The sequence below is a fragment of the Corythoichthys intestinalis genome, chromosome 5 (assembly GCF_030265065.1).
Source record: "Corythoichthys intestinalis isolate RoL2023-P3 chromosome 5, ASM3026506v1, whole genome shotgun sequence".
Classification (NCBI taxonomy): Eukaryota; Metazoa; Chordata; class Actinopteri; order Syngnathiformes; family Syngnathidae; genus Corythoichthys; species Corythoichthys intestinalis.
In genome coordinates this window covers 42,854,663-42,882,075 of record NC_080399.1, presented here as the reverse complement: position 1 = coordinate 42,882,075, position 27,413 = coordinate 42,854,663, and the positions used below count along the sequence as shown (strand labels likewise).

General features: G+C 40.8%; 1 protein-coding gene across 2 annotated transcripts in view; it reads left to right on the top strand.

The window, feature by feature from the left end:
- Nucleotides 1-26,659, top strand: part of LOC130916840 (CUGBP Elav-like family member 2) — a 60,252-nt gene extending 33,593 nt beyond the window's left edge. The window contains exons 3-13 of one of the 2 annotated variants that reach the window (XM_057837873.1): nt 8,502-8,584; nt 9,944-9,992; nt 10,782-10,916; nt 11,649-11,728; nt 12,669-12,830; nt 13,383-13,443; nt 13,647-13,781; nt 16,873-17,001; nt 17,076-17,252; nt 17,346-17,492; nt 19,372-26,659. In XM_057837873.1, coding sequence (XP_057693856.1) covers nt 8,502-8,584; nt 9,944-9,992; nt 10,782-10,916; nt 11,649-11,728; nt 12,669-12,830; nt 13,383-13,443; nt 13,647-13,781; nt 16,873-17,001; nt 17,076-17,252; nt 17,346-17,492; nt 19,372-19,499 — 1,286 coding nt within the window. In that variant the 3' untranslated portion in view covers nt 19,500-26,659. The remainder of the gene's footprint in view (nt 1-8,501; nt 8,585-9,943; nt 9,993-10,781; nt 10,917-11,648; nt 11,729-12,668; nt 12,831-13,382; nt 13,444-13,646; nt 13,782-16,872; nt 17,002-17,075; nt 17,253-17,345; nt 17,493-19,371) is intronic. The other variant, XM_057837874.1, reaches the window with a different exon arrangement.
- Nucleotides 26,660-27,413: the final 754 nt, after the last annotated feature.

Here is a 27,413-nt window from a genome sequence, read left to right as displayed (position 1 = left end):
TTAGCAATTGGGGAAAATACTTCAGTAAAAAGAATATCCTGTAAAAATATTGGGAGTAGAGAGATTTAAACAATGACATTTTGCGGCTCTCTTCGTCGCATTTTCCTCGTTCTGAATAATTCCCCCTCAATGGGGCAGAATTCTAAATCAAGTGAAACATGACCCTGCCGACGTCATCCTCCTGTTGTGGATGCTAGAGCGCTATAATGACAGGCAGGGGCTAAACGGCAGATTAAAAGACTAATTTCTCGTCATGTACGGTTTGCCAAATTGTTGTATATAGTCGAATCATCTCAAAATATGATTCTAATTCACATAATAATGCTATTTAAGACTTTTTTTTTTTTTTCCATCCTGTCATAGGCACTTTAACTTGATTTTACCTTGTGCTGAGTATCGCTCCTCCACTCTCTGAGTAAAGGGAATGCCTTCAGTGGAGCCGGGGCTAGGCGGGCGGGTGGCGCATGGTCCAATTTTCTGGGACGGTCATCGGTCGCGGGGTCCAGGCGGGTGTGCGGAAGCGTCGGTGGGGCTGCGGGTTGCCGGGGCTGGGCGGGGGTAGTGTTATGCAAGCGCTGTTTTACAGTGAAAACATGAAATGGTGTTCGCTTCGGTGTCCAGCTTGAAAAGCTCCCACACTTTTGACATTTTCTGCTTTTTCTTGGTGCCTTTCTCTTCGCTTTCGTCAGCTTCTTCGTTGTTACCCCTGTATTCATGCGTGGTTGAAATTAGGGATGTCCCGATCCAGGTTTTTGCACTTCCAATCCGATACCGATATTGTTTTGCACTTCCGATCCGATACCGGTACTGGCCGATACCGACCTATCTGAGCATGTGTTAAAAGTTTAAAGTTATTTAGCCTCCTTACGTAGTTGTCAGACTCATGTTGAAAAAGGTTTTAGTACTCTTGATAACAACTAGCCAGCTGAATTAGGTGAGTTTGAATAACACACAACGGTTGGTAACAAGAAACAGACCTGTTTATTTAGTGACAAACACAAAACATTATAAATAACAAACAGAAATGGCATAGTCAGTCAGTAAAACGTGCAAATAATATTGTAAACTGTCTTAAAAAAGCAAAACACACCAACAACCTCAGTGGAAAATCCCACAAATCCCCCAAGCTATTAGATGCTTTTAATGTTTCGTGCATTAGTTACAAAAATTGTATAAAAAGCCTCTCAGGTTTAAATAAACGACTATTTCAATATCAAGTTAACATTTTAAAACCGTGAATAAAATGCTCAAGTCCCCATTCTGTATCAGCAGCTTTAAACTACATTCAATTCATTTAATTTTGCGAATCAACTGTTAAAGTTGTTAAAATTGCTCCCGTTATTCCATAATTTCCCTTCTGTCTACTTTCGACATGTGAAAGTTTTAAAACTGTTTTGAAGATAGATTCAAGTCAAGATTTTGCCGATTTAGGAGTATTTTAGATAAAAAGTTAATTAGGTTCGCGTGGAAGGTTCACAACAGCCTACTAGGGAAGTCTTCTGCTTTTAGATGGCGGCTGTTTACTAACGCATCTGGTTTTCAATACTTCAATGTTGCTAACGCAGTCGAGTCTGTCATGTAGCATCTGGTTCTATATACATATGATATCTATTATCTCCAGTAAAACAACGTTGACGTAGTTTGTAGCGGCTGTCAGCAACAGTCAGGTATTCTTGTGTTTTTTATCCAGCGGCATGAGTTGAGCTAAAGCCGTGAGTTGAGCATTGGCATTACCCGGGTCTAAGACAAGTTATGTTTACTTTCGGGACGCAATGCGGTCAGTTTCTCATTGCGTCCCGAAGACCGCGCTGTGTATTAGTTCCGCTTTACTTGACATATTTCAGTAATCGGAATTTGGATGTTTGTGAATCGTTCTCGAATCTTCCACGGCCGAATAGCGTGTTGGACGGTGCGTCTTTACTCACGTGAGATAATGGCTCGTCATCCAGAATGAATTCTTCGGCAATGACTCTTGTTATTCCCTGGGCTTTGGGACTGTCGAGTGCCAGTTTGTCACGCATAGCAAAGGTTTCTGCCAGTGTTAGTTGCGTAGGACCTTTCTTTTTGTCTTCGGTTTTCTTAACATACTCCTCATATTGTTTGTGGTGGTATTTCGCTAAATGCTTGATTAGGTTTGTTGTATTAAAACTTCTTACAGCTTTACCACTACGCTTGACTTTATTGTTGCATATGTTGCTCTCTGCCTCTTGGTCTTTGTCGTCCTTGAAGGTGAAATGATCCCACACAGCTGACATTTTAACCGATAAAGTCTCTCGGTAAATTGGGAGGCGGTAATGTAAATGTAGTGTGTTAAAGGTGTGCCGTAAAATGCGGACCGGATTTTAGGGAAACCGAAGCAAAAACTGGAATGGACTATGTAAATATGTGCGCTGGAAAACCCGGACCGGATTTTTAAAAAACTGGATCGGAAGTCTGGATCGGAATTTTTCCCGTGTTCCGATCCGATACCGATGCGCATTTTTTTGCCCATATCGGCGTCCGATCCAAATATCGGATCGGGACATCTCTTGTTGAAATCAAATACATCCACCGCCTCTCTTTTCTTCCTGGACGCACGTGACGTCAGTGCGTTGTAGGCATGTGCCGGTATGAGATTTTCTCGGTACGATACCCGTGAGCAAAAATGCCGCGGTTTCACGGTGTCACGATATTGCAATTATAGTTCCAAAATTTTGAGATGTATGGGTTTAAAAAAAAAAAAAAATTCCATTGAACAGGATTTTTTTTCAAAACATATTTGCAAATAGGAACATGAATGTAATGTGAAAATAAATAAACAAAAAATAACATATTTTATATAAAATTAAAATAAATAGAACCTAGACTATACCCACAGACACAGCTCAAGTTGCTCAATATTAGAGTAAGAACAAAATAATTGCTATAAAGAGTAAAAAGACTTCTAAATAAAATTAAAAATATATACTGTATGACTTTTTTAAGGGGGAAGCTCAAGTGAAGTTTCGCCATTTTCAGCCACTGTGTCAACTCTAGTCTACATGATGCCATGCCTTTGTGTTAAAAAGAACAAAGAATTCATAAGTTAATAAGTTAGTTGAAAATGTATAAGTTAGTTTTATAAATTAGTTAAAATGTAAATATTGTTGAGGAAAGGTTTCATCTAAAAAAAAAAGTGAGGAGTGAGACCTCCTTTTCTCAATTAGCGATCTTTGACGCGATTTTTTTTCTTCCCCCCCTTCATTCAAGCTTGTCTCTCACTCAGCGGCTGTGAGACATAAAACCACAATGAAGCTGCTCTCCCAGCTTAGCCTAGGCTAACATTCGTCTTTGTAAGTTTTAGTTAGTTTGTATATTGAATTTGAAAGGAAAATGTGCGTTTTGTTTTTGGCGAACTTTTTAATGGTGCTACTGCTATCCTGTTGAACCTAATCACACGTGGAAAAATACAATTGTACAACGTTTTAAATGTATTCATTTGTATATTTCACCACGATTTGAAAGCACAATAAATTGAAGAAAAGTACGCCTTGTGTTTGGAGGATTTGTTTGTGGGTTTGCTGGCTGTTTAGCAGAATAGCGTCACTGACACTCAAGGCAACAAACGGGAAGGGGTGAGCGCTGCCGCACCAAGCCACTTCGGCTGCATTTTGGCACATGAAAAATAGCGAATACCTTACTAAGGTATGACGGAAAATTTTAGTGGTTTTGAAACCGCGACGTTTTCACACCACGGTAAACCGTGAAACCGGTAACCGGCACATGTCTAGTGCGTTGTGCCGCATTAAAACGTCCTGCTTAGAGCTGGCAAAATTAAACGATTCCTTGAAGTGGAGAGAATTCAGCGATCAACTCGAATTATTCAAGTAATCGTTTCAGCTCTAGATCCAATTTCAATTGGCGGGCAAGTAAATGTGCTGTATTTTAATTTTGGAAAATTAATTTAGAAAAACTGCCTAAATTAATTCCTTTTAACAAAGGGGGTTTTCTATCTGCTGAACCAAGATAAAATGCTGGTAAAGACAAGTGCGTTAGTGTGACATTGTGACTGTCTATCTGTAAAAAGTTATTTGAGACCTATAAAATAGAAGCAACTACACTGGCAAATCAATGCTTGTGCATAAAGGGCAGTGTTGCACTAGACCCCATCCCCCCCACCCCATCTACTGCCCACTTACGATGGTGGGAGTTCAAAGCCCCCTTTTTTAAGTCCAGCCCCCCCGCTCCATTGCTCAGATTTCCCCGCTTCCTCCTCTTGGTTTGTGTGCAGTTTCAGCTGTGATGGCCTATTGACATGTTAATATATTCTAATAGCTAATCTGGCCCAATCAGCTGTCTGTGAGAGGTGAATATCCTGCCATCTCAACACAAGAAGGAACCCACACACATGCTCACACACACACACCCACACACACACACACACACCCATTTCCTTTCGCAGTTTACCCACCGTTGATTCTGTTCGATGCACCCCAGTGGTAGAAGCATGGTTATTGTGACGTTATCAGGCTTATGTTTATTTGCAGAACAGAAAGTACTGCAATTCCTCTAAGATAATTATTCTTTTGTGTGATTTGTTAAACCACATCTGATTTTGATTCTTTACTTTCCTCAGCCACTTGTGTATTATGTGACTGTTAAATTCTCTATTACGTTGACAAACAAGGCCTAGAAAATAATCATCTGAAAAGCTCTGTAAGCAGTAGACGAGACGTAGCCGATTGTCGGCTCGAGTGCCTCTCAACGTGTATTTTGGGCAGAAGGACCTCCACATCACACCCCCGTGGCCCGGGAGCTCCACCAGCAATGGCATAATACACACTATGTAGGTCAGAGACTCTGCAGTGCTCCACTTCCCCATCCCAGTGAAACTGACAGGCTGGAACGCCACCGGCGGTCTGCTGGGACGGAAGGATGAGGGACCCCCCCCCCCCCCCCCCCAACTATCCCCGCCCTCTTGCTTTTTCCTTCCACCCCTCCCCCTCAACACCACTTCTTTCTTCCACTCTCTTTTTTTTCTCTCGCCGTCTGAATGCTTGCACCCTTTGAGATTGGATTGACGATACCGCCCTGCATTATGTGTCGGCGCTGTCTTGACCTGTGGGCTTCCACTGACAGCCATCGAACACCACCACGGTGGTCATCGCTATGGTCATGTCACACAGCAGCCTCCAACCATCCCTACAGTGGAATCTAAGAATATCCTGTCACATGTTGCTAACATGTGATGTGCATGAAACGTGTTCTTTATTCCTTGGAGTTCTTTTCAGTGTTTGAATTAGATTTGCAAAGGAGTGGGGTCTTTTTGCCCCCAAAAGGCTTCTGTTAGATTTAATGGAATTTAATATTTGGAATTATGAATATATTTAAAATTGGACATAAGTTGATCGTAGCTTAATTTCACCAAAGCACTCATTGTTTAGACCCGGTCCTGTCTTGGACCTCTGTATACCATCAGTACCACCGCTCATACTCGCTGCTCAATGAGTTACACTAACCTCTTAGACCAAAGTCCGGACTACAATGGGCCTGTATCTGCCCGAAACAAACAGAACACTCTTAAGCAGGGACCACAAATGTCCCCCATGACGTCAGGTAGGACCATGTGATTAACCCACCAGGCTATTTTGAAAATATCTCATCAAGGGTGGAATATTGTGAGTTTGTAGTAAGTTGTAGAAGTGACCATTTTGAAAATCAAAAGACTGGAAGACATTTATTGTAAGTCTGTCAAAGTGATATTTATCAATTTCCTTATTAAAGGACTTCTAATGAAATATATTTGAAGACAAGTGCTAACAACAATTGAATGTGGACTCCCTGAGTTATAACCACAAAGGTTTTGGGCCAGTCTAAAATGGAAGTGGTTCATGTGACCTAAATTTCTTGCTTTCTGGACGGCTCCTACCACTATATAAGCACCGTCAGTTGCTGTTCCTGGTTAGTCAGTCACATTTCGATTTTAGCAAGGACCACAATGCCTTAATATTAAGGGTGTAACGGTACATGTATTTGTATTGAACTGTTTCGGTACGTGGTGCTCTGTTCGGAACGGAGGCGTACCGAACGAGTTTGTGATGTAATTTAACCCTTACTTTTCGAGGCTGTGAGTCGATCGGGTTACAGTTTCTTTGTGTAGATTATATTTACTCCGTCTTCTCTACTATAATGAGGACCAACACGGAAGGACAGTATAACCCAGAAACGTCAACGGTGCGACAACATGGCCGCCGTGAGAACGCAGTGAAACGCGGGCATTAAAGTCAATCAGCCAATGCACACTAGTCGCAGTGCGGCCGCGTGTTAGACGCGTCCCAGAAGCGGCTCAATATGACGCACGCGAAAAGAACGGCAGAGTTTATTATTTGACGCGAGACGCGACCCTCCTGCGTCAATACTACTACCGGTAGCTTGGATCGGGCAGACCGGAAGTCACTCATGTAAAAATACCGTGGATCTGGTCGATTTTCAAACAAATATGCAATCGTAACCCACTTTTTGAGTCCGTCAGATCTCTTGAGTGGTAGATCGGGGCGCAGTTGACTTGTCTTTGTTGATTTACTGCTGTCTTCTCTGCTATAATCAGGGGTGCACATAAGTGGTCCGCATGCGCGCATGCGTACTGGACGTAGACAAACGTGCTGGCCCTCAACGGTTTCCATACGCTTTTGCGTACCGATGGCTGACCACTGTATTTGCGGCAGACACGAGAAAATAACTTCTCAAAATGTCGAAGAGGCAGGCCACACTGAGTAATTACTTCCGTGTTCCCCCACCCCCGTCAAAAGACAGATAGACAACAGAGACGTCACCGGAGCTACCGAAAAAAAGGACTTTTGCTGAATAGTGGTTACAGGAGGTAAAATGTGCCGTGAGAATCCCAATGTCGCCGATAAGAGCAGCGCATTTTATGTAGGGTCAAAGAATTTCAGCCATCCAAACTTTAAAAAGCACGAAAAAAACAGAGCGCATGTGGCAATTAAGCAAACTATCAATGCCAGACAGCACCCTACTCGCCCTATGGACAAGCGGCGGAATAAAGGTAATGAAAACAGCGCCATGCACTGACAAACGTGTTTTTGCTCGCTTTTTACAAAGCTAAACATGCACGTTCAATGAGTTCTTATGAGGAGGACATCCCACTTTTAAAAAGGCTTGGAATTAATGTGGGAGCCGCATAATGCCCTTTATTTTGAATTGGTGCTTTTTATTTCTTTACATTTCACTTCAAAGTAATGGCAATTTTGTTGTGCCAGTCGATGTTAATCAAGCATTAATTGTTAATATAATTAATTAAAGTTAATTGGCTCTAAGTAAAGCTCAGGTGGGTCGGCTCTCAAGCTCAATGAGGACCAAGTCACATCTCCAGGTCCTCCTCTGAGAACCTGGGCAAAAAAATTATGTGCACCCCTGGCTATAATAATAACCAACACGGCCCCGTGTTCAATACAAAACCCTCCTACCACAACAAAACAAGTAGGAACTAATATTCACTTAGGAACTAAAGTTATACAACATAAAATATACAATATTAATGAATACTACATCACATTTGTAAAATATAAACACATAATACAATAAATAATAGCCCATTTAAATAAAATAAATTGAAATGAGCTAAAACACATGTAATCAAATAAGAATAATACACAGATCCTGCTTACACAATTAAATTTATTAATTTCTGTGTGGCGCTTTAACTTGAGAAAATCCACCAATAAAGCTTTTGAAAACCGTTCATAAGAAAAAAAAAAGATTCATTGAGGCATTTCATTTGTAAAATACATGTTAAAATCTTTGTCATTGGGATTGCTTTTCTCTTTAGCACAGGACTTCTTTTTTCTTCTTTCATTCAGAAAGAAAGCTGACCAATACGCGGGGTCTGAAAGGCAAATTGTTGTTGGATTATCTTTAAATACCCGCTACTTTTTGAGCAGAATTCTAGCTTTGTATAGGCTAATGTTCCTATTGTTGAAAGGTGTGTAATAAACAACTAGCACATTTATATTTTGCATTTTGTTTTCTTACTTTACTGAGAATGAACCGAACCGTGACCTCAAAACCGAGGTACGTACTGAACCGAGATTTTTGTGTACCGTTACACCCTTACTTAATATGTATATTCTCTCGATACTACAACGGACAGAACAAGGCCACATTCGGGAAAAGAAAAAAAAAAAAAGGTGGGTCGACCTCATTAAGAGCCACACTCACGGAGATCTACGAATCGCCAACCAAACCTGTCTTTGCAGTGAGCATCAACTAGAAGCAACTGGGCTTTGTGTGTTATTTTGTGCTGTTTAGTTTTGTACTTATTGACTTGTTGGATTTCAGTCAATGAATCTCAACATTTAAAGCAGCAGCAAAGTGAACACTTTATGTTTGTACATTTTTCTTTATAGCTGATAATTCCTGTTAAATTCCCTGAAACATTTCCAGCTAAGGTTGCAAGATGGGTCTTTTTTGTTTCAAAAGTATTGTCCATTCACCCCCGTTTGGTTTCTTTCTCTCTTTCTATGCAGGATGCTGTTTTGTAACTTTTTATACAAGAAAAGCTGCACTGGATGCCCAGAATGCCCTACACAACATAAAGACTTTAAGTGGGGTGAGTACGTCGTATCGTACGTAGCTATGACCCCCTCAAATGGGAGTCTGGCTTAGCTAAAAACTGAAACATGCCTACTGAAACATAACAGTATCTGCTTAAAATTGGCTTGACCAAAGGAGATTTATTTTTTCAGGCATGGCGAGCATCCATTCACCTTCAAGTGGAACAAATTATTCATGCCTTGCACTCTTGAATCATTGATGCACATTTTTATTTCAAGTCTTCAGAAGTAACCGTTACATCTGGTGATTACAGCCAAATGCGCAGGCGCTGCATAGCTCGCTACAAATCTCCCCGTGCCTATTCTGTATTCCAAACGACTACTTGGCCAGTTCATTTAATCGATATAAAACAACCACGCTTGTCAATAAAATCAATGCTTTAGTCTACTGGAGAATAGAAGTTACATCTAAATATCGACAGCTGCTGATAAATAAGCTTCCTCTCCATATCGTCAGCCAGAGCTTTTAAAAAGTAAGGTGTAACAGCTTCACTAGCACCTGATGGAGGTGACTTGAGTTTGGATGGAAGTGACAGTATGGAGGAAAAAACAGCATTAGAGCTCAATCCAGATTTCACTCCCTCCTTGGACTCTGATGCTCGCCAATAGCCATACTGAGCGGGCCATCTGTTTACTTCTCTTTAGCGCTTGTCCAAAAAAAAAAAAAAAAAAGACAACCAAAAAAAAAAAAAACAACACGCACCCACCCCCATGCATACAAGCTGCTCGGGCTTCTCATGGGTGTTATTTGTTCTTTGGTGCCACATGGCAGGTAAAATGTGCTTAAAAATATTGATTGGGATGAAGCCGTGCAAGAACAAAAAGACCTCCATTAAAGCTGCAGTGAAGAAATGTCAGATCCTTGAACGCTTGTTCTGCAGACACCCCACCCGCCCACTCGCATTATGAATAGTGAAATGTTCCGAGATTATTATTGTGCAGCCCGAGCTCGGCGCAGCCTGGCCTATTTATAAAGTGCGGCGACGGCACACGCAGACATCTAATGAGATGCATTATCCCCACCCGAAAAACCTCTTACTAGTAAATCTTTGCATCTCGAGCTGCACGGAGGTGAAACTGCTAGTCAAGATGCAGATGAAGCGAGAGTGATCAATGATAATAAAATGACACAGCAGAGAACTTGATCCCTCACTATGAACTGAAACACTCTTAAAAGTGGCGGTGAGGGAGGGTCGGGTCTTTGGCACAGCAGGGGAGGCACAGGGAGATGCTTGGAGGCGAGCAAAAAGAAATTTGAGATAACAAGCCGAGCGCCTACGTGGTTCAGGTAAAATTGTGGCCACTTTCACTTGGACCAATTAAAAAACCTCCCCTCCTATTTTATTCCTCCACAGATGCATCATCCTATCCAGATGAAACCCGCTGACAGTGAGAAAACAAGCGGTAAGTCTTTGTTTTTTGGGTATGGAGGGGTGGGTTTTTAACTTTTTTAGGATGGCCTAATAAAATTAAGGTTGTAGTTGAAGTAATAACAGTGCTGGATAATTTATGTATAGATATTATGGATTGACCCTTTTATAGGGGACTGAATTAACTCATTGGCTGCCATTGAAAGCACAAGATGATCAATTCATTATGACTGTGCTTTCGTCACAGCTTGATTTTCCATTGCGAAACGCTTTCGCTGGCATGAAGGGGACGTTGTGCTCGGCAATTCTTTGATCCTGATTGCAGTACCATTTTTGGCCACCAATCTTACATATGTTTTCGTTAATATTGTGGCCTACATTAACATTATTAACACTAACATTTAGTCGCTTTCCCTGTAAAGGGTTAAGATGTTTGAATGAAATTAAGGTTGCCGTTGAGGTAATAACAGTGCCGCATAAGTTCTGTATAGCGGCGAGGGCTCGAAGGATTAAAGGCTTTCAAAAGGCACCAAGTGAGCATAGGTACGGGAGGTGGGGGGGGGGGGGGGGGGGGCGAGCACAAAAATGGATGATCATCATCTTTTGCCTGGAGGAGCAGACATGGAGGAAAACAAAGCTTGCAAGTTGTACTGATTTGTTCTGGCACTGAGAGTTGGAGGTTGAGAACGTGGCAATGTGACAAGGCGGTGCTGCAAACAAGAGACAAAAAGGAGCGAGGAAAAGGAGCAGGGTTTCTTCCATGGCGCCACAATTGTTAAAGTGAAGAGCTTTCTTTTTATTTTAATCTTGTTTCTCTCCGCAGCGGTGGAGGACAGAAAACTCTTCATTGGAATGGTTTCAAAGAAATACGGCGAGAACGAGGTCAGGATGATGTTCTCGTCCTTTGGCCAGCTGGAGGAGTGCAGAATCCTGCGTGGACCGGACGGCCAGAGCAGAGGTGAGGGCTTACCCTCAATTGTCGCCTCTCCAATCAAACACTTTTCAGTTGGCATGACACTCAAGGGTGGGTCCCCGTGCAGCACGGTGAAGGACGGCCGCACTGTGCCGTCCGGGTACAATGGCCCCCGTCGCCTTGGCAACTGCCTTCTGCCTGCGTCAAGCAGGCTCAGCTGGCAGACGCCTCGGCTCATCTCTCGTAGCTCCTCCGTTGCATGCTCGAAGGCTGGAATTAGCCCGCCGTCACATCTCCACGAGGCTTTCTGCCCTATCAAAAGCTCATCAGAGCCGTGTGCGGAAACCTTTAAAGCAGCCACCGCATATCTTGCCTTTTATAAGCCGGCAGGCGACGGATGTCAAGCGGGCCCTTAAATACCTCTCCTTTTTTAAATATTTGTCCCTCCTTGATAGGTATCGTAAATGGGTGTGTATCTGTGTGCCTTGCGTGTGTGTATATTATCAGTGTTTTCACCACACAGTTGAGCCTCTTTGGGTGGCAGTTTTGGAATCTGTCAAATCACTGTGCTCATGTGTTACTGTTCTGTTGTCTTCTTTTCTCAGTGTGCTAACCAGTGAGGGTGGTTCTGTGTGCATTCTTTGTTACTGTAATGTGTTTTTGGGGGGTTCATAACGAGTTGTCCAAACCTTTTTTTGTCTTGTTTTTGTTTCTTCTTGTCCCTCCCTCCCTCTCCCCGTCTCCTCCCTCTCCTATTGTTCCCTCCTCCTCCTACAGGCTGTGCGTTTGTCACATTTGCTACCAGGGCAATGGCACAGAATGCAATCAAAACCATGCATCACTCTCAGACTATGGAGGTACTGTATCCCCCCTCAGCACCTATCCCCCCACTCCCCTTCTCACATACTCTGCTGCCCCTATGTGTTCGAAAGACTTGAACATAACTAAGACAAGCCGTTTTAAAAACAAAAGCAAATTCTTAGATTACATAGCACATGATTGCTGAATCCCCAGCTAGATGAAAATTGTTGAGAATTCATTTATATTGCTGTCTCGGTGTCTAGCCGCAGCCCACACAACTGCAACATTGAAACAGGCTACGAGCTCCAGTTCCTTGTCCTCACATAGCCCCGGAGTCTCAGAAGTAGAGCGGCAATGATTTGACAGTGAAAAAATCAGACCCCCCCCCCCCTCCCCCTCCCAGCCGGAGCATCAGCGCGAGTTCAAACATTGGCCCCTGTAAACAGTCACATCCAACTAGATTAAAATTGGTCCCGGTTGCTAGTTGGACCGGCGGCCTCCGCAGCTTGAGGTGCAGAAGCAATTTTCCCTGTTCAGTCTGCTCCCCCTGTATGGCTCTCCACTCTGAAAGACTTAACAGCGCATGCCATTTTGTCCTAATGCATCTGTCTGAGCAGTTCTGTGCCTGTCTGTTTGTCCAGACTGTTTATTGTATTGCGCTCTCCTCATTGACATCTGCTGCCATATGCCCGTTTTGATTTGAAATTGCTGTCTTCATTTGTCCGTGAACTCCATTCAGGGCCTTAAAAAGCTTCACTTGTCTGCAACATCGTCCCGTGCCCTCTCTGGAATGTGACTGGCTCAGCTATGCATGGCACATGTCCTCTGTTTGTTAGCTTTCATACAGATGCAGTGGCAGTATAATGAACATTAAGGCATAGATGACGAAAATCCCTTCTCTGTTTTGCCTTGAATTAAAAAAATGCAAATTCCTTGTAATTTTTTGGACTAATTTGTGTGTGCTTCTGAACCGGCTTAATGTCGCTGTCGCTTCAGGGCTGCTCCTCACCTCTGGTGGTGAAGTTCGCTGACACGCAGCGTGATAAAGAGCAACGACGCCTGCAGCAGCAACTAGTGCAGCAGATCCAGCAGCTCAACAGCGCCTCTACCTGGGGGAACCTGGCGGGCTTGGGCAGCCTCACACCTCAGTACCTGGCTGTAAGTATCACTTGAGGTTCGCGGGTGGAATCTTGACATCTCATCGAATCAGTTATGTGGCTTACCTAACATTAAAAGTTAAGAAACCATTTAAAAAGCATTTAGCAAAAAAACATTCTGAACACTAGGACTCTACAACTATGATAATGGCAAAATAATGCCTAAAGAGGGGGATGCATGCAAATTTAACTTTTTTTGGAGCTTTTAATCATGCTATGTAGTCATCCCCACTGCATAATTTCCTCCATTAGCAGAGGTTTAAGAAATGTGTGATTTGCATACCTAAATAATTTGTGCAACCATATTTCACATTGTTATTTATACTAATTGTTAGCTATTGCTTTACTTTCACTTGTTATACTTGTCAGAAAACATTGTTGCATGAGACACATTTCATCTGCCACCAATCAGTGTGACACCGTAACATGAACGGCCCATCTATTTCTGTTCTGCTTGTGCATTCAAGTTGTAGACTGGCATCAAATGTAACCTTTTCCCTCCTATATAATATTGTTGGAAACTAACTGCATGTTTCCAATTCTATTTCTTCAGTTGCTTCAGCAGGCTGCTTCCACAAGCAACCAGACCAGTTTCAATAGTATTCAGAGGCTAGGTAAGTTGATGTTTCATTCCAGTAAACATAGACAGTTAGAGGAATTAACCTTGTGATATCGTGTTGTACGCCCACATGGTTTCTTTATTTTATATCAAATGACTCATTTAGTGACGGAACGTGCTTCCATTTTCCAGTCTTTTATAAGGTTGCTGATTTGCTGTAAGTTGGTGAAAATGTGACTTTTAAATGTCTTTTTCCAGGGGTGAATCCTCTTCAACTGCAGAATTTGGCCACATTAGCTGCTGCAGCCGCCGCAGCCCAGAGTTCTGGCAGTCCCACCTCCTCCAGTGGCCTGTCAGCTGCCACCAGTGCACTCGGAGCTCTGGCCAGTCCAGGTGACTTAGTGCTAAGCATTTGCAGTTAACAATGTAGGGGAAAAATTCCAGACCAATCTGCAATAGGTGAAGACCCTCACCAAACAGTAGATGCTATAAAAGTACCTAGAGAAACCTTGTCATGGTCAAAAAACAAAAATCAATTTTTTTCAGTAGCCAAAAAGCACTCAATACAACACATTCTGTTGAACGAAGCAGAGACTTAAAAACAACTTGTGTGCATTTTTATGTCTACACTTAAGAGTAGGGTTGGGCATCGTTTGAAATTAAACGATTCCGGTTCCATGTTTTGCTTCCGGTTCCAAACGATTCTCGATTCCGATTCTTTTAATAGGCAGGGTAAAAATAAAAGGCAGGGTCAAAAAATCTAAAGTTTAAAAATATATAAGTTTATATTTGTCTTCTCGATTTTTAAAAATTATATTAATTTAAAATTCATTATTATTATTATTTATAGGAATTAAATTATTATTATTATATATTAAAATTAATATGAAATTTATAAAATATATTACCTTCTCACGGTTATTTTTAACCTGTATATAAATTAGGGCAGCAGCTATCGAATATTTTAGTAGTTGATTAATCGATGGACTAGTTAGTTCGAATAATCGAGTATTCGGATAAGGAACTTTTTTGTTTTTTTTAATGAGGATCTATGTACAACAAAACAATTGGCTAACATGCAGAGAACTAGTCCGCTAGCTTAAATGCTATAAAATGCTTAAAATGCTAAAAGTTTTTTTTTTTTTTTTTTTTTTTTAACAATGCTCTTAACAAATGGTTCAGACACATATTCCCACAAAAAGCGATTGAATATACCTATAAACTAAATTATGAATGCATTAAAAAACATTAGCTCAAACAAAAACTTAGCTTACGTTGTTGGTCTTAACAGGGAGCAGTTGGATTCAGCCATGTGAAAAGAGGCAGACCAGAGGGCATTGTATCCAACCTAATCAATAAAACTAAATGGAAACACTTTCAAAATAAACCATTACAACGGCACTTTAATGAAACGAATACTAGAAGCAACAAAATTTAATTTGAATATTTTTTTCTAATCGAATACGCGAGTTAATCGATTAATCGTTGCAGAACTAATATAAATGTCAGTTTTTGAACTCGAATGTGATGAAGTTTCTTTCCACTGGAGTGCACTTTCACAAAGATGTTTATTTTTCAAAACCTCATGGAGGAAACATTTACTTATATTCTTTTGCCAGACATGTACCTTGGTTGAGAGCTACAAGAAAGCATTAGTAAAAATTATTTTGTTGATTGTAATTTGATGTAGATGAGGCAAAATAATAAGATTTCTTATTTGTAAAACTGATTCTGTTGTGTTTAGACACATGCATTGTTTTATGTTGTGACAATACCAGTTAGGCCAGTCATTGGCGCTGTAGGAGTATGTACGTATAATGCAGAGAAGAAGAGATGAGAGCGTCTGGCTAGGATGCTTTGTGATGTGATGCTATGTTTTAACTGCTACAAGTTCATTAAAAAAGTAATTGAATGTTTCATACGGCTGGTTCTTTATAAATAAGCAACACAACAGATTCCAAAACAAAAATCCTTTTAATACTGTTGATTTTAACGGAGGAGTTTACTGCTTCAAGATGGCGGCTGTTTGCTACCGCCAGAGAGTCTGTCATTTAGCATCTATTTCTCTTTTTATGTTCTAACTCTGCAGAGTCCGTCCATCTAGTTCCATATAGATAAAATACGTAAAAATACGAATGCTCCTACTATTTTCCATCCATCCATTATCCGGGGTCGGATCGCGGGAACAGTAGAAGATAGACGTAATGTATTGTTTTACTTACCTGGTTCTGACGGTGCAGCGTGGCAACTATGTAGCACTCAGATAGCTTTGTCCTTGGCACTTAGGCTAAATTCCATGAACCCGGTCTTGCATAATTGGTCGTGAAGCCACCATTGCATGATATAGTTCTGTTGCAAATATTGCCCTGAGGTCTTTTTGTTGTTGTTGTAAAGTTAAGGCAAACTTTTGAGCGTCGCCGCACCGTGTCCATGGTTGTATTCAAGTTGCAATGCACAAACATGCACTTCTTGTGGCTTTTTCTTTGTGGTTTTCAGCAGCATTTTTTTCTCCGCTCACACCGTGTCCATGGTTGTAATCAAGTTGCAATGCACAAACACGCACTTCTTGTGGCTTCTTCTTTGTGGTTTTCAGCAGCATTTTTTTCTCCGCTCGGCGGTCATGGCATCGAAACATGGAATCGAAATTTTAAAATTCGAACCGTTCCGGGAGAACCGGGTCCCATCGATGCTCGATGCCCAACTCTACTAAAGAGAGAGTGCGACAAATTGCACTTTTATTAGAAACAAAAAAAAAATCCATTTTAATTTCTATGGTCTGATGACTCAGTAGAGGTTAAGATTGTTAGGTGGATGTGGAAATGTATGGAGAAAGAATATTTATCTGTAAAAAGTCTTTATAAAAGGTACACATGAAGTACTGCCTGTGGGATTGAAGGCCAAGTCCATTCTCTGACTCGAGGACTGTCCAAAATGAATCTGAATTCCTTACAGTTCTATGTCAAGGAAATGCTTTGAACAATCAGCTCACCTTTGCTTGTGAACATCTGAGCCATTCAGAGATTTTTCCTTTCAGAGACGATCTTGTCATTTGGGTTAAGAAAAACACCAGTTGGAAACATTCCACGTGTGAACAGGTTAATGAGAAAAATATGTGGACCTTGTCACAGCTTTTCTTGAATGTGTTGGAGGCATCAAATTCAAAATAAGATATGGCAAAATGATCCATTTGAACAATGTTTTTGGAGCGTATTCACTTGAATGTAGGTGCAAATAATTATTGAAGTGGACTTTGTAAATAACACATTGTATCTTCTGTCTTCAGTCCACTGAACTTTAGTGCTCAAGTCTATTAAAATTAATCATCTGCATACAGTTTGACAAAGGCTTCCTTTCTTAAGCTGTATAAAGACTGTTAAAGAAAATAGAAATTAGCTTTCTACATGCAGTATGTATGCATATTTCTATTGGCTTTGCGGTAAATCCCCTGTGTTGAATCCGTATGTCGTGTTTTTCCCCTCACCAGCCGGCTCAACAGCAGGGTCCAGTGCCAGTGCCGCCATGAACACGTTGGCATCTCTAGGCACCCTGCAGGGTCTCACTGGGGCCTCCGTTGGCCTCAACAACCTCAATGCTCTCACCAGCAGCGTCGGAGGTATGGGCGCCCAAGGCGTCGCCATCACAAGAGTGCGTGCGATGGCTCAATTCCACATCCGTCCTTTTGTGCAGGAATAGGGGCCCTGAACGGAGGTTTAGGCTCATCCATGGCAAACGGTTCAGCGGCCAGTTCCATGGACGCGCTGACCCAGGCCTACTCAGGGATGCAGCAGTACACAGCCTCGGCCCTGCCCTCCCTCTATCCTCAGCCTCTCCTGCAGCAGAGCATCCCCGGCCACCAAAAGGAAGGTGAGCACCCAATTCGACATCTCGCGTTGGGTCTCTTTTCTATTCTCCAAATAGCTAACCTGAAATCCTGCCATTTGTTTTACCAATATGGAGTAGGACCAGAAGGTGCCAACTTGTTCATCTACCACCTGCCGCAAGAGTTTGGGGACCAAGACCTTCTGCAGATGTTCATGCCCTTTGGGAATGTGGTATCTGCTAAAGTGTTCATCGACAAACAGACCAATCTGAGCAAGTGCTTTGGTAAGTACTACGGTGCCTCCTGCGGGCCACTAGCAGAATTGAAAGAATTTAAGCAGAGCGTCCTGGAGAATTCTTGAATTCTTCTTCCTTGCTAAAAGCATGGAGTTTTGTAGTCATTTAAAATACATGGCTATTACTCAAAATCTAGGAAATTTTGTCAAATATTTTTGGTCAGGTTTTTTTTCTCCTCGATCATTGTTATGTTCCAAAGGCTGCAAAATAACATGACATCTGTCAATTTATCATTTTTGTAGTGTTAGCTGAAATTTTTGTCTATTTCCAGTTTTTTTCTCACCCTCATTCTTCATTGTCTTGTCACGATCTTGCCAGTTTTTTCTTGTTTGGCTGCCAGTTGTTTGGCATATGCGGTTTGGTAAAATATGATGTGTAAAGCCTGAGTTATACTCCTGCGTTGCGGTGACGGCGCAGCGACTACGGCATCATTTGACATTCGAAGGTTCTCGGTCCAGGTGACGCGTTGCTCTGTAATTCACCACCAAGCCACTAGAGGGGTGTGGCGTTATGTTTGTACGGTTTTGGGGCATGCTTGTTGACTTCCTCTTGTCTAGTTTAACGGAGAAAAAAAATAAACAATGCAAGATGGAACGCTGGAATGTGGATTTTCAGCTCATCAACATTGAATAAATGTTGATCATACAAATGTTGAGGCGTAGGCGATGCAGAAGACTGTTTTGAGGCGGTCTGTCCAACCTTTGATGCCGCTTAGAGAGTTCTAGCCTCAAACTCTAAGCTTCAAACTGGCATCAAGCACTGCGTCCAGCGTTTTGTCCGAGGTCTGCAAAGCCCTCCAGCCCGTTTTGTTTGCCGTCCTACAAACAGCCAGTCGGAAGCCATAGCAGATTTCTGGCGTCTATGGAATTTCCCAAACTGCGTTGGAAGCCTTGATGTTAACGTTATCATAAAAGCACCAAGGCACTCTCAATCAATGATGATGTATCGTGTTTGGACTGTCTGTTGTTGAAAATGAAACATCAAAACAACTCTTTTGACACCAAACCTGTGCTTTATTCTTCATATACTTGAAGTGTGACACGTAGATAAGTCACAGACTCACAGCAAACATATGTACACAATAAATGATGAAGTGCACCGACCAAAAATAGGACATAAAGTGATAAAAAGCTAGCAGTTTTTGGCTGACTGGGTCGCCGCTTCGAGTGGCCAGTCGATTCCGAACACACACATATTGTACTTGGTTCTTTCATTTTTTTTTTTTTTTTAATTCAATCGCTGGCTGACCTCCAGCCCTGTATTTTCAGCAATCTCCTCCCACGAATTGCTTGCCATTTGGCAATCTTCATAATGTCTTGACGAAACATTGTAGAAGTTTTCGTACTTGCGCTTCGCTGATACTCTCGTCGGCTTGGTCCATTTTTCCGTGTAGAAAAATAATTTTTGAGAATGGCGGTGATTTCGCGCGGAACCCTAAACAACAGTCTGAGCGGACCAATCATAGTCCATTTCCACCACGTCACACGCGTTCACGCGACACAAAGTCAGGAAAAAAAGGACCCAGAGAGGCTTCGACGCAGCGTCGGAAATCAGGTCTTCGTTGACAGCGCAGGTCTGACGCGGAAGGATAACTCTGCCTTAAGAGTAAGGCCTCTGCCTGCCAACAGCAATCATTAGGTGGGGTCTCTCCGGTTGATATTCCATTCAGCTGTAAAAATGGAGAAAGGGGCACCTGAAGGTGTTTGTTAGCCTCAATTAGCTACGTCTTTTCGTGGGCCGTGAAAGGACACCTTTGTATGAAATGCTGTAAACACGCTTCTCTGTTGAGAGTTGCTTTCTCTCAGTCGTCGACGAAGGACATTAAATGAAGCGTCTGACATTCCCACTCCCCCGTGTGTCTCCTCAGGGTTCGTCAGCTACGACAATCCCGTGTCGGCGCAAGCTGCCATCCAGGCCATGAACGGCTTCCAGATCGGAATGAAGCGGCTGAAGGTTCAGCTGAAGCGTTCCAAGAATGACAGCAAGCCCTACTGATCCCCCTTCCTTCCCCCTCCCCAGCTCTAATGCTAGCATTGCTAGGGTAAGTTCGCCCTCTGGCCAGTCACCACAGCACAGACTCAGTGGGGCAGGGGGCGGAGAAAGGAGCCCTGAGGCTTTACTTCAAAAAGTTTGCAATGATCTTTCACGTCTACTGTATTTCATTCCTGCTGGTTTATCTTGTCATTTGAGTTCAATGATTTAATGTATAATTATTTATGACTATCACTGGAGTCAGTGTTGTCGCTGGGTGGGACTAGAGAAGAGCGTCGTTTTTGTTTTGTTTGATTCTTCCCTTTGTTATTGCCTTCAGCTCTCGCTTAGACAGGTTAACTAAGGATCATGTGGGTTTCAAGGGCCAAAGCCAAAACCAACGAGTCCTCAGTGTGCTTCTTCACGTACATGAGTCTGTCTCATTATTTGTTCTTAATGTTTTTTTGTTGTATGCCTCGTTCTCTATTATTAACACCCTCTTGTAGTCATGCCATCCATCAGGGTCTGAGTCCAGATGGATCTCTTTAGGTGCCAAGTACATTGCATGTTGGGAGTCCATTTTGTCACTTAGTCAAGTCCATGTATTGTTTTTGTGGGTTGGCGAGGCGCAAAACGTCTTATACGTGTGTTGTTGACCTTTTACTGTTTGTTGCTGCTCTCTGTCAGGGTTCCCCAAAAAACATGAACCTGCCTTATGTGACTCTTCCAGTCTCACTGTTACAACCAGCTGGTGACAGTCTGTGACACGGCAAACATTGATTGCATGTGTTTAGACTAGTAGTGGGAACCTCTTGGTACCTCACGATTCGATACGATTTGCAATACAAATCTCTCGATAACGATCTGACAATATGGCGATACAACGATTATCGATACATTGGTCAGGAAATCATTCAATGATATTCTACAAACGACTAATAAACAGAAAAACCAGCTTCTGCTGTGAATTGGTATGAGTTTATCACTAATAGACGTCCAATCCATTTGGAGTGGGAGGGATGGCAGCGAATGAAGCTGCCACCCTCCCAGTCAAACGGATTGAACGTCTATGGGCGTCAGTGGCAGCCAATGCCAGGCAATGAGGTACCGGATTGGCCCGAATATAAGACGACCTCGATTATAAGACGACCCCCTCTTTTTCAAGACTCAAGTTTGAAAAAGACTTTTTGAACACCAAATTAATTTTTATACAGAAAATAATTACAGTACATCTGAAACAAATGATTATAACAATATATTTGAGCAAAGCAAAAGCATGTTATTTTCACATTTGTAAATGAATGGCTTCTGGTTTTTGAAATGTAAATAAACCAATCTATTGTGACAAAACAACAAAATTGCAATAGCTCCATTAACCATCAAAGTGAAGTCTAACTAACTGTAGTCTTGAAACAAATCTGAATAAGGAAAAACATTGCAATAAAATAATGCAAACTGGTTAAACTTGAGAGTAGCTGAGATATGTCATGACAGAACATCGCTTCAATGATATCTGGCGCCATCTTGCGACGTAAATGGGTATAATGTATAGACCGCGAAGATAAGACGACCCCCACTTTTTCAGTCTTATTTCAATATCAATGCAAAAAACACTGTCTTATATTCGGGCCAATACGGTATTTTGGGCCATTTAAGGTCATTTACCTGTTGACTTTCAGTTAATTCCTGTTGATTTTGGGGTATTTTATGGGTCACTTCAGATTTATTTTGAGTTACATAACAGGAAGTGACCTCGGAATCACCCAAATGAATAGGCAGTGACTCAAATTCAACAGGAAATGGCCTAAAATGAACAGCAAGTGACCTGTAAATGCCCTGAAAATCGAACAGAATGACTGTAAATGCTCTGGTTTTTTGAATGAACGAACGTTTCTAGTCTAGATGGATTGGGCGTCGAGCACCGTCAATGCAACGTTAGAATTAACTCAAACACTATTATAGTGGAAGATTTTGGTAGCAACTTGTTGTTTTCTTTTTTTTTTTTATAGACATTGACACCTTTTTAAAATGATATCTCGATTCTTGGCAGGAGCATAGCGATAACCTTTGGGGATACAAAGTATCACGATATATCACCATTTCGATATTTTGTCACACCCCTAGTTTAGACTCAATTAGTCCTTTCCATCGATGACAAAATCGTTTCTTTTGTACAGACCAGGCATACTAGTTTGAAGTACACTGGATTATCCTGAATAATGCTTCAAGTTCTACTACATGCCATTTAGTGGTTATTCGTATGGTGGCTGCAAATAATGATCATTTTTATGAAAGAATAAACCAGCAATTGTTTTTTTTTTTCCACGAACAGAGTATCTTTCAGCATCTAACTTTGTTACGTAATTGGCAAAAATGTTACTCATTCCCCCCCAAAGTAAAAACTGATGTTTGCAAATTTATGAATCGCTTTCATTTAATTGAAATTGAAACGATGGCTTTAAAATGATTAATGGATTATCAAAGTTAGCGATTCAAAAATACTACTATCGTGGAGGAAATCTACGGAAATCTGAAAATGTTTACCGTATTTTATGGACTATAAGTCGCACCCGAGTATAAGTCGAACCAGCCATAAAATGCCCAATGAAGAAGAAAAAAACATACCGTAATTTCCCGAATATAAGGCGCACCCGTGTATAATGCGCACCCCAAATTTACTTGTAAAATCTAGGGGAAATTATTATACCGTTTATAATGCGCACCCTAATTTTAGCACCAATAAATAGAAGAATTCAAGAAAACGGAGCTCGTGTACAGATACAGAAATGTCATTTTACTGAATGGTGAAACACAGCACAAGCATAGCATATTGGTAGTTCAAAACATTACCATAAACTGACAATATTTACGGTTATAATATGATTTGACAACTTCTCCAACTTACCAGAATCTAGGCGAAACCAAACAGATGTGACTTTTCTTTTAAAGGCTGCTGTATAACTTGCCTGTTTCATCATGATGATTAAATGTTTCTTCCATGGATTGATACGGTAAAATGAAAGTGAGAACGTAAGTCGGAAATCCGAGAGCGCTCATCGCTGTCGACACGACAGTAACAATAGGAGCTATTGTTATTTGGGTTTGAGTTTCCCGAGGGACAGATATAGTTGACGGACACACACAGGGAGTCTGTTGTTACGTTTGTTATGGTCCGAGTTGCGGAGCTGCAATAAACGTTGACTCAAATGAGTTCAAGAAACTATTTTCTGTGCTTTATGAAGAGTGAAAAAAGCAGAATTTAACACTGACGAAATCATTCGGCCGATCAGAGTGAAGTAGTACCGAAACAAAATGGTGACGTCACGTACCGTAATGGTCGGCAACGGATCGCCGCATACGTTTCTTCAACACAACGTGGCCGTGTCAATAAAAAAAAAATTGGTTTATATATATATATATATATATATATATATATATATATATATATATATATATATATATATATACATACATACACACACATAATTTCTGTCTCCATCCATGTACCGTTTATAATGCGCACCATGATTTTACAAGTTGATTTCGGGGGGAAAAAAGTGCACGTTATATTCGCAAAATTACGGTATATAAGTCGCACCGGAGTATAAGTCGCATTTTGGGGGGAAATTTACTTGATAATATCCAACACATAGAACAGATATGTCATCTTGAAAGGGAATTTAATATAAAAATACAAAAGAGAACAACGTGCTGAATAAGTGTACAGTATGATGATGTTACATGATGCATGAACAACGAAATGCGAACGTGGCCGGTATGTTAAAGTAACATAGCTATTAAGAGTTATTCAGATAACTATAGCATAAAGAACATGCTAACAAGTTTACCAAACCATCAGTGTCCCTCCAAAACAAAATAACATGTGAAATGATATAATGTGTTAATAATTTCACACATAAGTTGCTCCTGAGTATAAGTCGCACCCCCAGCCAAACTATGAAAAAAAAAAAAACCTGCGACTTATAGTCCGAAAAATACGGTATTGTTTGAGAAGCTTAAGTAATGAGGAAAAATGTCTCCATAAGCAATAAGTTGTCAATTAATGCTTGCAACTTTCAGTAAGGCAAATTTTCAAGGAATGACATACTTGCTAAATAATTTAAAACTTCCAGTATTTATCTTGGCCTTGAGCAGCCGTATTGTGTTTAAGGGGAACCTTGCTCTATGTTGTTGTCTGTTGTGCCTCATGGCTAAAATGATTCTTGTGCAGTGGCCCTAACTTTCTCCTCTTTTGTCCTCTTTCTTTCCACTCTCTCTCTTTTCTGTGTTGTTATTCCTTTTATGTTTATTTTTTTAGAACAAATCTCCATGCCTGTTTGCTCATCATTAGCCTAGCATGTCTTCATGGTGTCGAAAGGCGCGGCGCTCTCCCCGCTGGCCTCCTCATCCTCACCACCACCATTGTCTGTGATGTGTCTCTAAGCTCGCCTGACCAATACCTGGCCCCGCCCACTTAGCTCAACCTGACTTGTTTCTGCATGCGTGTTCATTATTTGTGTTCTTGGTTTTGTATTCAAATGTGACGGAATGGGAGAGAGGTCAAGCAAATTAATGTGAAAATGAACCTACGTTCAACTTTTTTTCTCGAATGTTTTAAAAACCTGTGGGATTTCTTATTTTAGTGCTTTTTTTTTTTTTTTAATACCTCTCTCGGTAAGATTAAATACAGGGATTGGCACGCCAGCTGTGCTTTTTTTGTGTCATTAGCAATATGTTTAAGAAAAGGCTTGGAAACCACTTTTTTTTTTTGACCAGTCAAAAGCCCTATGCTCGCGAACAAGAGCTTTACATTTGGGTGGCGTGAACTTTTTTCTTTTTTTCCTTCATCAATGCTATTTAAGAAGTTTTAATTTACACAACTATTCAGTGTATTTCCTTAATTTTTTTCTTTTGAACTACCAATGGCACAATAAAAGGTACATTTGCTCAGTTTGGAGAAATGACTACCTACACGCAAGTCAAACTTTTTTAGAACTGATTCACAAATAGACAATCTGTGGTTTAAATGCACACTTAGATTACCTATATTTTATACCATTGAATCTATAGAGGTCTAACAAACGAAACCCAGGCAAAAACGGTGGGTTTTTTGTAGATTTATGTTGTAATGTCATCTGTGTCGGGAAGGGGGCAGGGAAAAAGGGGGAATTGTAGTCTTCAGTGTATTGCATTTTTTTTTTTTTTTTTTTTTTTAAAAAGAGGACTTAAAAATCAGTTTGACAGTCATTTCTACTAAATTGAAACCACACTTGAAGTCAAATTCCTCTGCATTCTTATTATTTTTTTCTTGAGGATGACTTGGTACGTCTTGTTGAATTTCTGTGATGTTTTTTTTCCTCCCCCCACCCTAATAATACGCACGGTTTCGCTGTTTTTCGGATGCCTCATGTTATTTACGATGTTTGTTATACAGATGCCAGACAATGTCTTTGTTTTCTTGTCAAAGTGCCCATGTGTCAAAAGTTCAGAAGTTAGACAACACGCCTGAGTTTTCGTTACTCGCACGCGGTTTGTGTGGTCGTCAATGTGGGAGCCCCTGAAGAAGAGACCACGCGGACGCCTCTTTTGATTTTCACAATTTACACCACAGCGGTGTTGGTTTACAAATACATTCCACTGTTTCCGCACAAAGTTTACACTTGGGGTAATTCTTTTTTTTATTTGTTATATTGTACAACACCAAAACAACCACTTAAGCCCCCCCCCCTTCATCCCCCTGCAAAAAGGCTTGCTCGAATTGTGCTAATGAGTTGCCAACTCAGGGTTTTTCTTTGTATGAGAAACAAATTGACACATGCGTAGTTTTTTTTTTATTATTATTGTTTTTTTTTTTTTTTTTTTTTTTGGTCATATTGTCTGCAAGCACCCCTAGAACAAACGAGAGACCCCCCCCCCCCAAGCCCCCTTACCCAATTTGAAAAAAAAGTGCACAAAAATGTGTGTCTTGTAAACGACTACTAAGCACAAATGTGTAAGCTTTCCTTTTTTTGGGGTAAAAAGTTGTGGATATCCCAATGGTTCTTTTTGAATGCTTTTTACAGTGTTTTTCTATCGATATATATATATATAATGCAATACAATAAATAAAGTGCCATACACGTCTAGAAAACTGCCTACACATCCTTATCAGGCCTTGGTTAGATTGCTGCACTTCGCCTTTTTGTGTCACTTGCTTAAATGCCACCCCTAAGAAAATTCTGTGTTATTAGTAACTGTGTATTGTGACGTGATGCATTTGTAGATGAACAATACCCCCCTCTCTATTAATATATATCTCTACATATATATTTGAAGGTATGAGCTCATGCACTGGAACACTTTGCGACACCATGTGGACTTGATTTGACGTTTCTAAGAACCACTTTGTTAGTCGAGCATTGTGTGTATGTGTGTTGAAGTGTTTAGCGATGGTGAATTAAAAAAAAAGAAAATAGAAAAAAAAAAGCACAATGTACAGTTAGTCTCACTTCAGGGGCTTCCATCACCAAATTCCAGCTCCAACAATCACTCCCTTCTTGGTTGAATTCTGAAGTGCTTTTCAAGAGGGAACAGTGTGATAGCTTTGCATCTTCTTTAGATATTGTCTTCATCGATTAAGCATAAAAATATATTGTTTCTTGTCTGATAATTGGTAATTGAATAGATGTGTTCCTTTTTTTGTCTCGATGAAAAGCCAAAGTGGGTGCATCTTGGTGTGAACATGTTTTCTTCTCGAATGAGGGTGGGATTTGAACAAGGAAGGAGGGGGGGAAAATCTGAGGCAAACACAGGCTTTTTTTTCCCGATTTCTACTACTGGTTGTTCATATTGTCTTTTGTACCAGTGACGCTTTTTATATTGGAAATTAAAAGAAGAGAAATCTAAATTGTCTGGCCTCTCAATGTGGCCTCTACGCCTTGACTAGATCTTTTTGCTTGTTGCTGTCAAACTATTATAGGCATCATAATTTTGTGTCTTTCAAAGAAAAGAAAAAAAAAATATCCCTGGTTTTGACTTTACTCACCTCAATTAGTTAATCTGTTTCTGGGGGGGTTGGGATCCTCTTAATGGTGGTAAGTTTCATGTTAGTATTTGTGCTGTCATCTGGATTTTTGACGTGTGTGGATAATTGTCTTAGTTTAAGAGTTTACTAATTGTTTAGTTTGAGCCTTGCTTTTTTTTTTTAAGAAAAAATCTATGTAGATCCTTTTTTTGTGTGTTTTTCTGTTCTACTTTTCCCCTATAGCAGAGTGTGTAGATGAAAAACTCTGTTCTTTTTGGTCGATGTTTGTGGTGTGTTTCTTTGCCTTTGTCTCCAGATTAAACCATTTCCCCTAATATGAACAGCGTCTTTGTGTGTGCGTTTTGTTCAGTGACGTACAAACATTACAAAACAACCCCCACACCAATCCCCTGTGTATGTGTGATTGTATGTATGTGCCTTATTTCGCTAACCTCAGTCACCTGGCTGTGCTTATTTGCTTTATGCAATTTTCAGTTTGTCTTGTAATATCAAGAACTTTGACTTGAGCCACTGAGGATACCTATAGAGTACTATATAGAATATACTGTATATAGAATAGCCCTTTATTGTCATTATACAGTTGTACAATGAAATTGTGGAGCATTTCCCTTTGCAGTGCATGATAGGTTAAAATCTCAAAAGTGACTTGCAAGTATAAAATCTAAATAAACAAATATAAAATGCGTAAGAGATAGCCCTAAGTTCAGGCAATGCCAATAACCGGAGTGAAGTTGCAGCAGTTTGACAGTTAAGGCTTTGAATATTGCAGGTGAGTAAGTATTGCACATAGAATATTGCATATAAATTATATATATTGGACTATGCCTTGGATTGCATGCATTGATATGATATGCATTGATTGATTTTTTTTGCATTTCCCTTTGCAGTGCATGATAAGTTAAAATCTCAAAAGT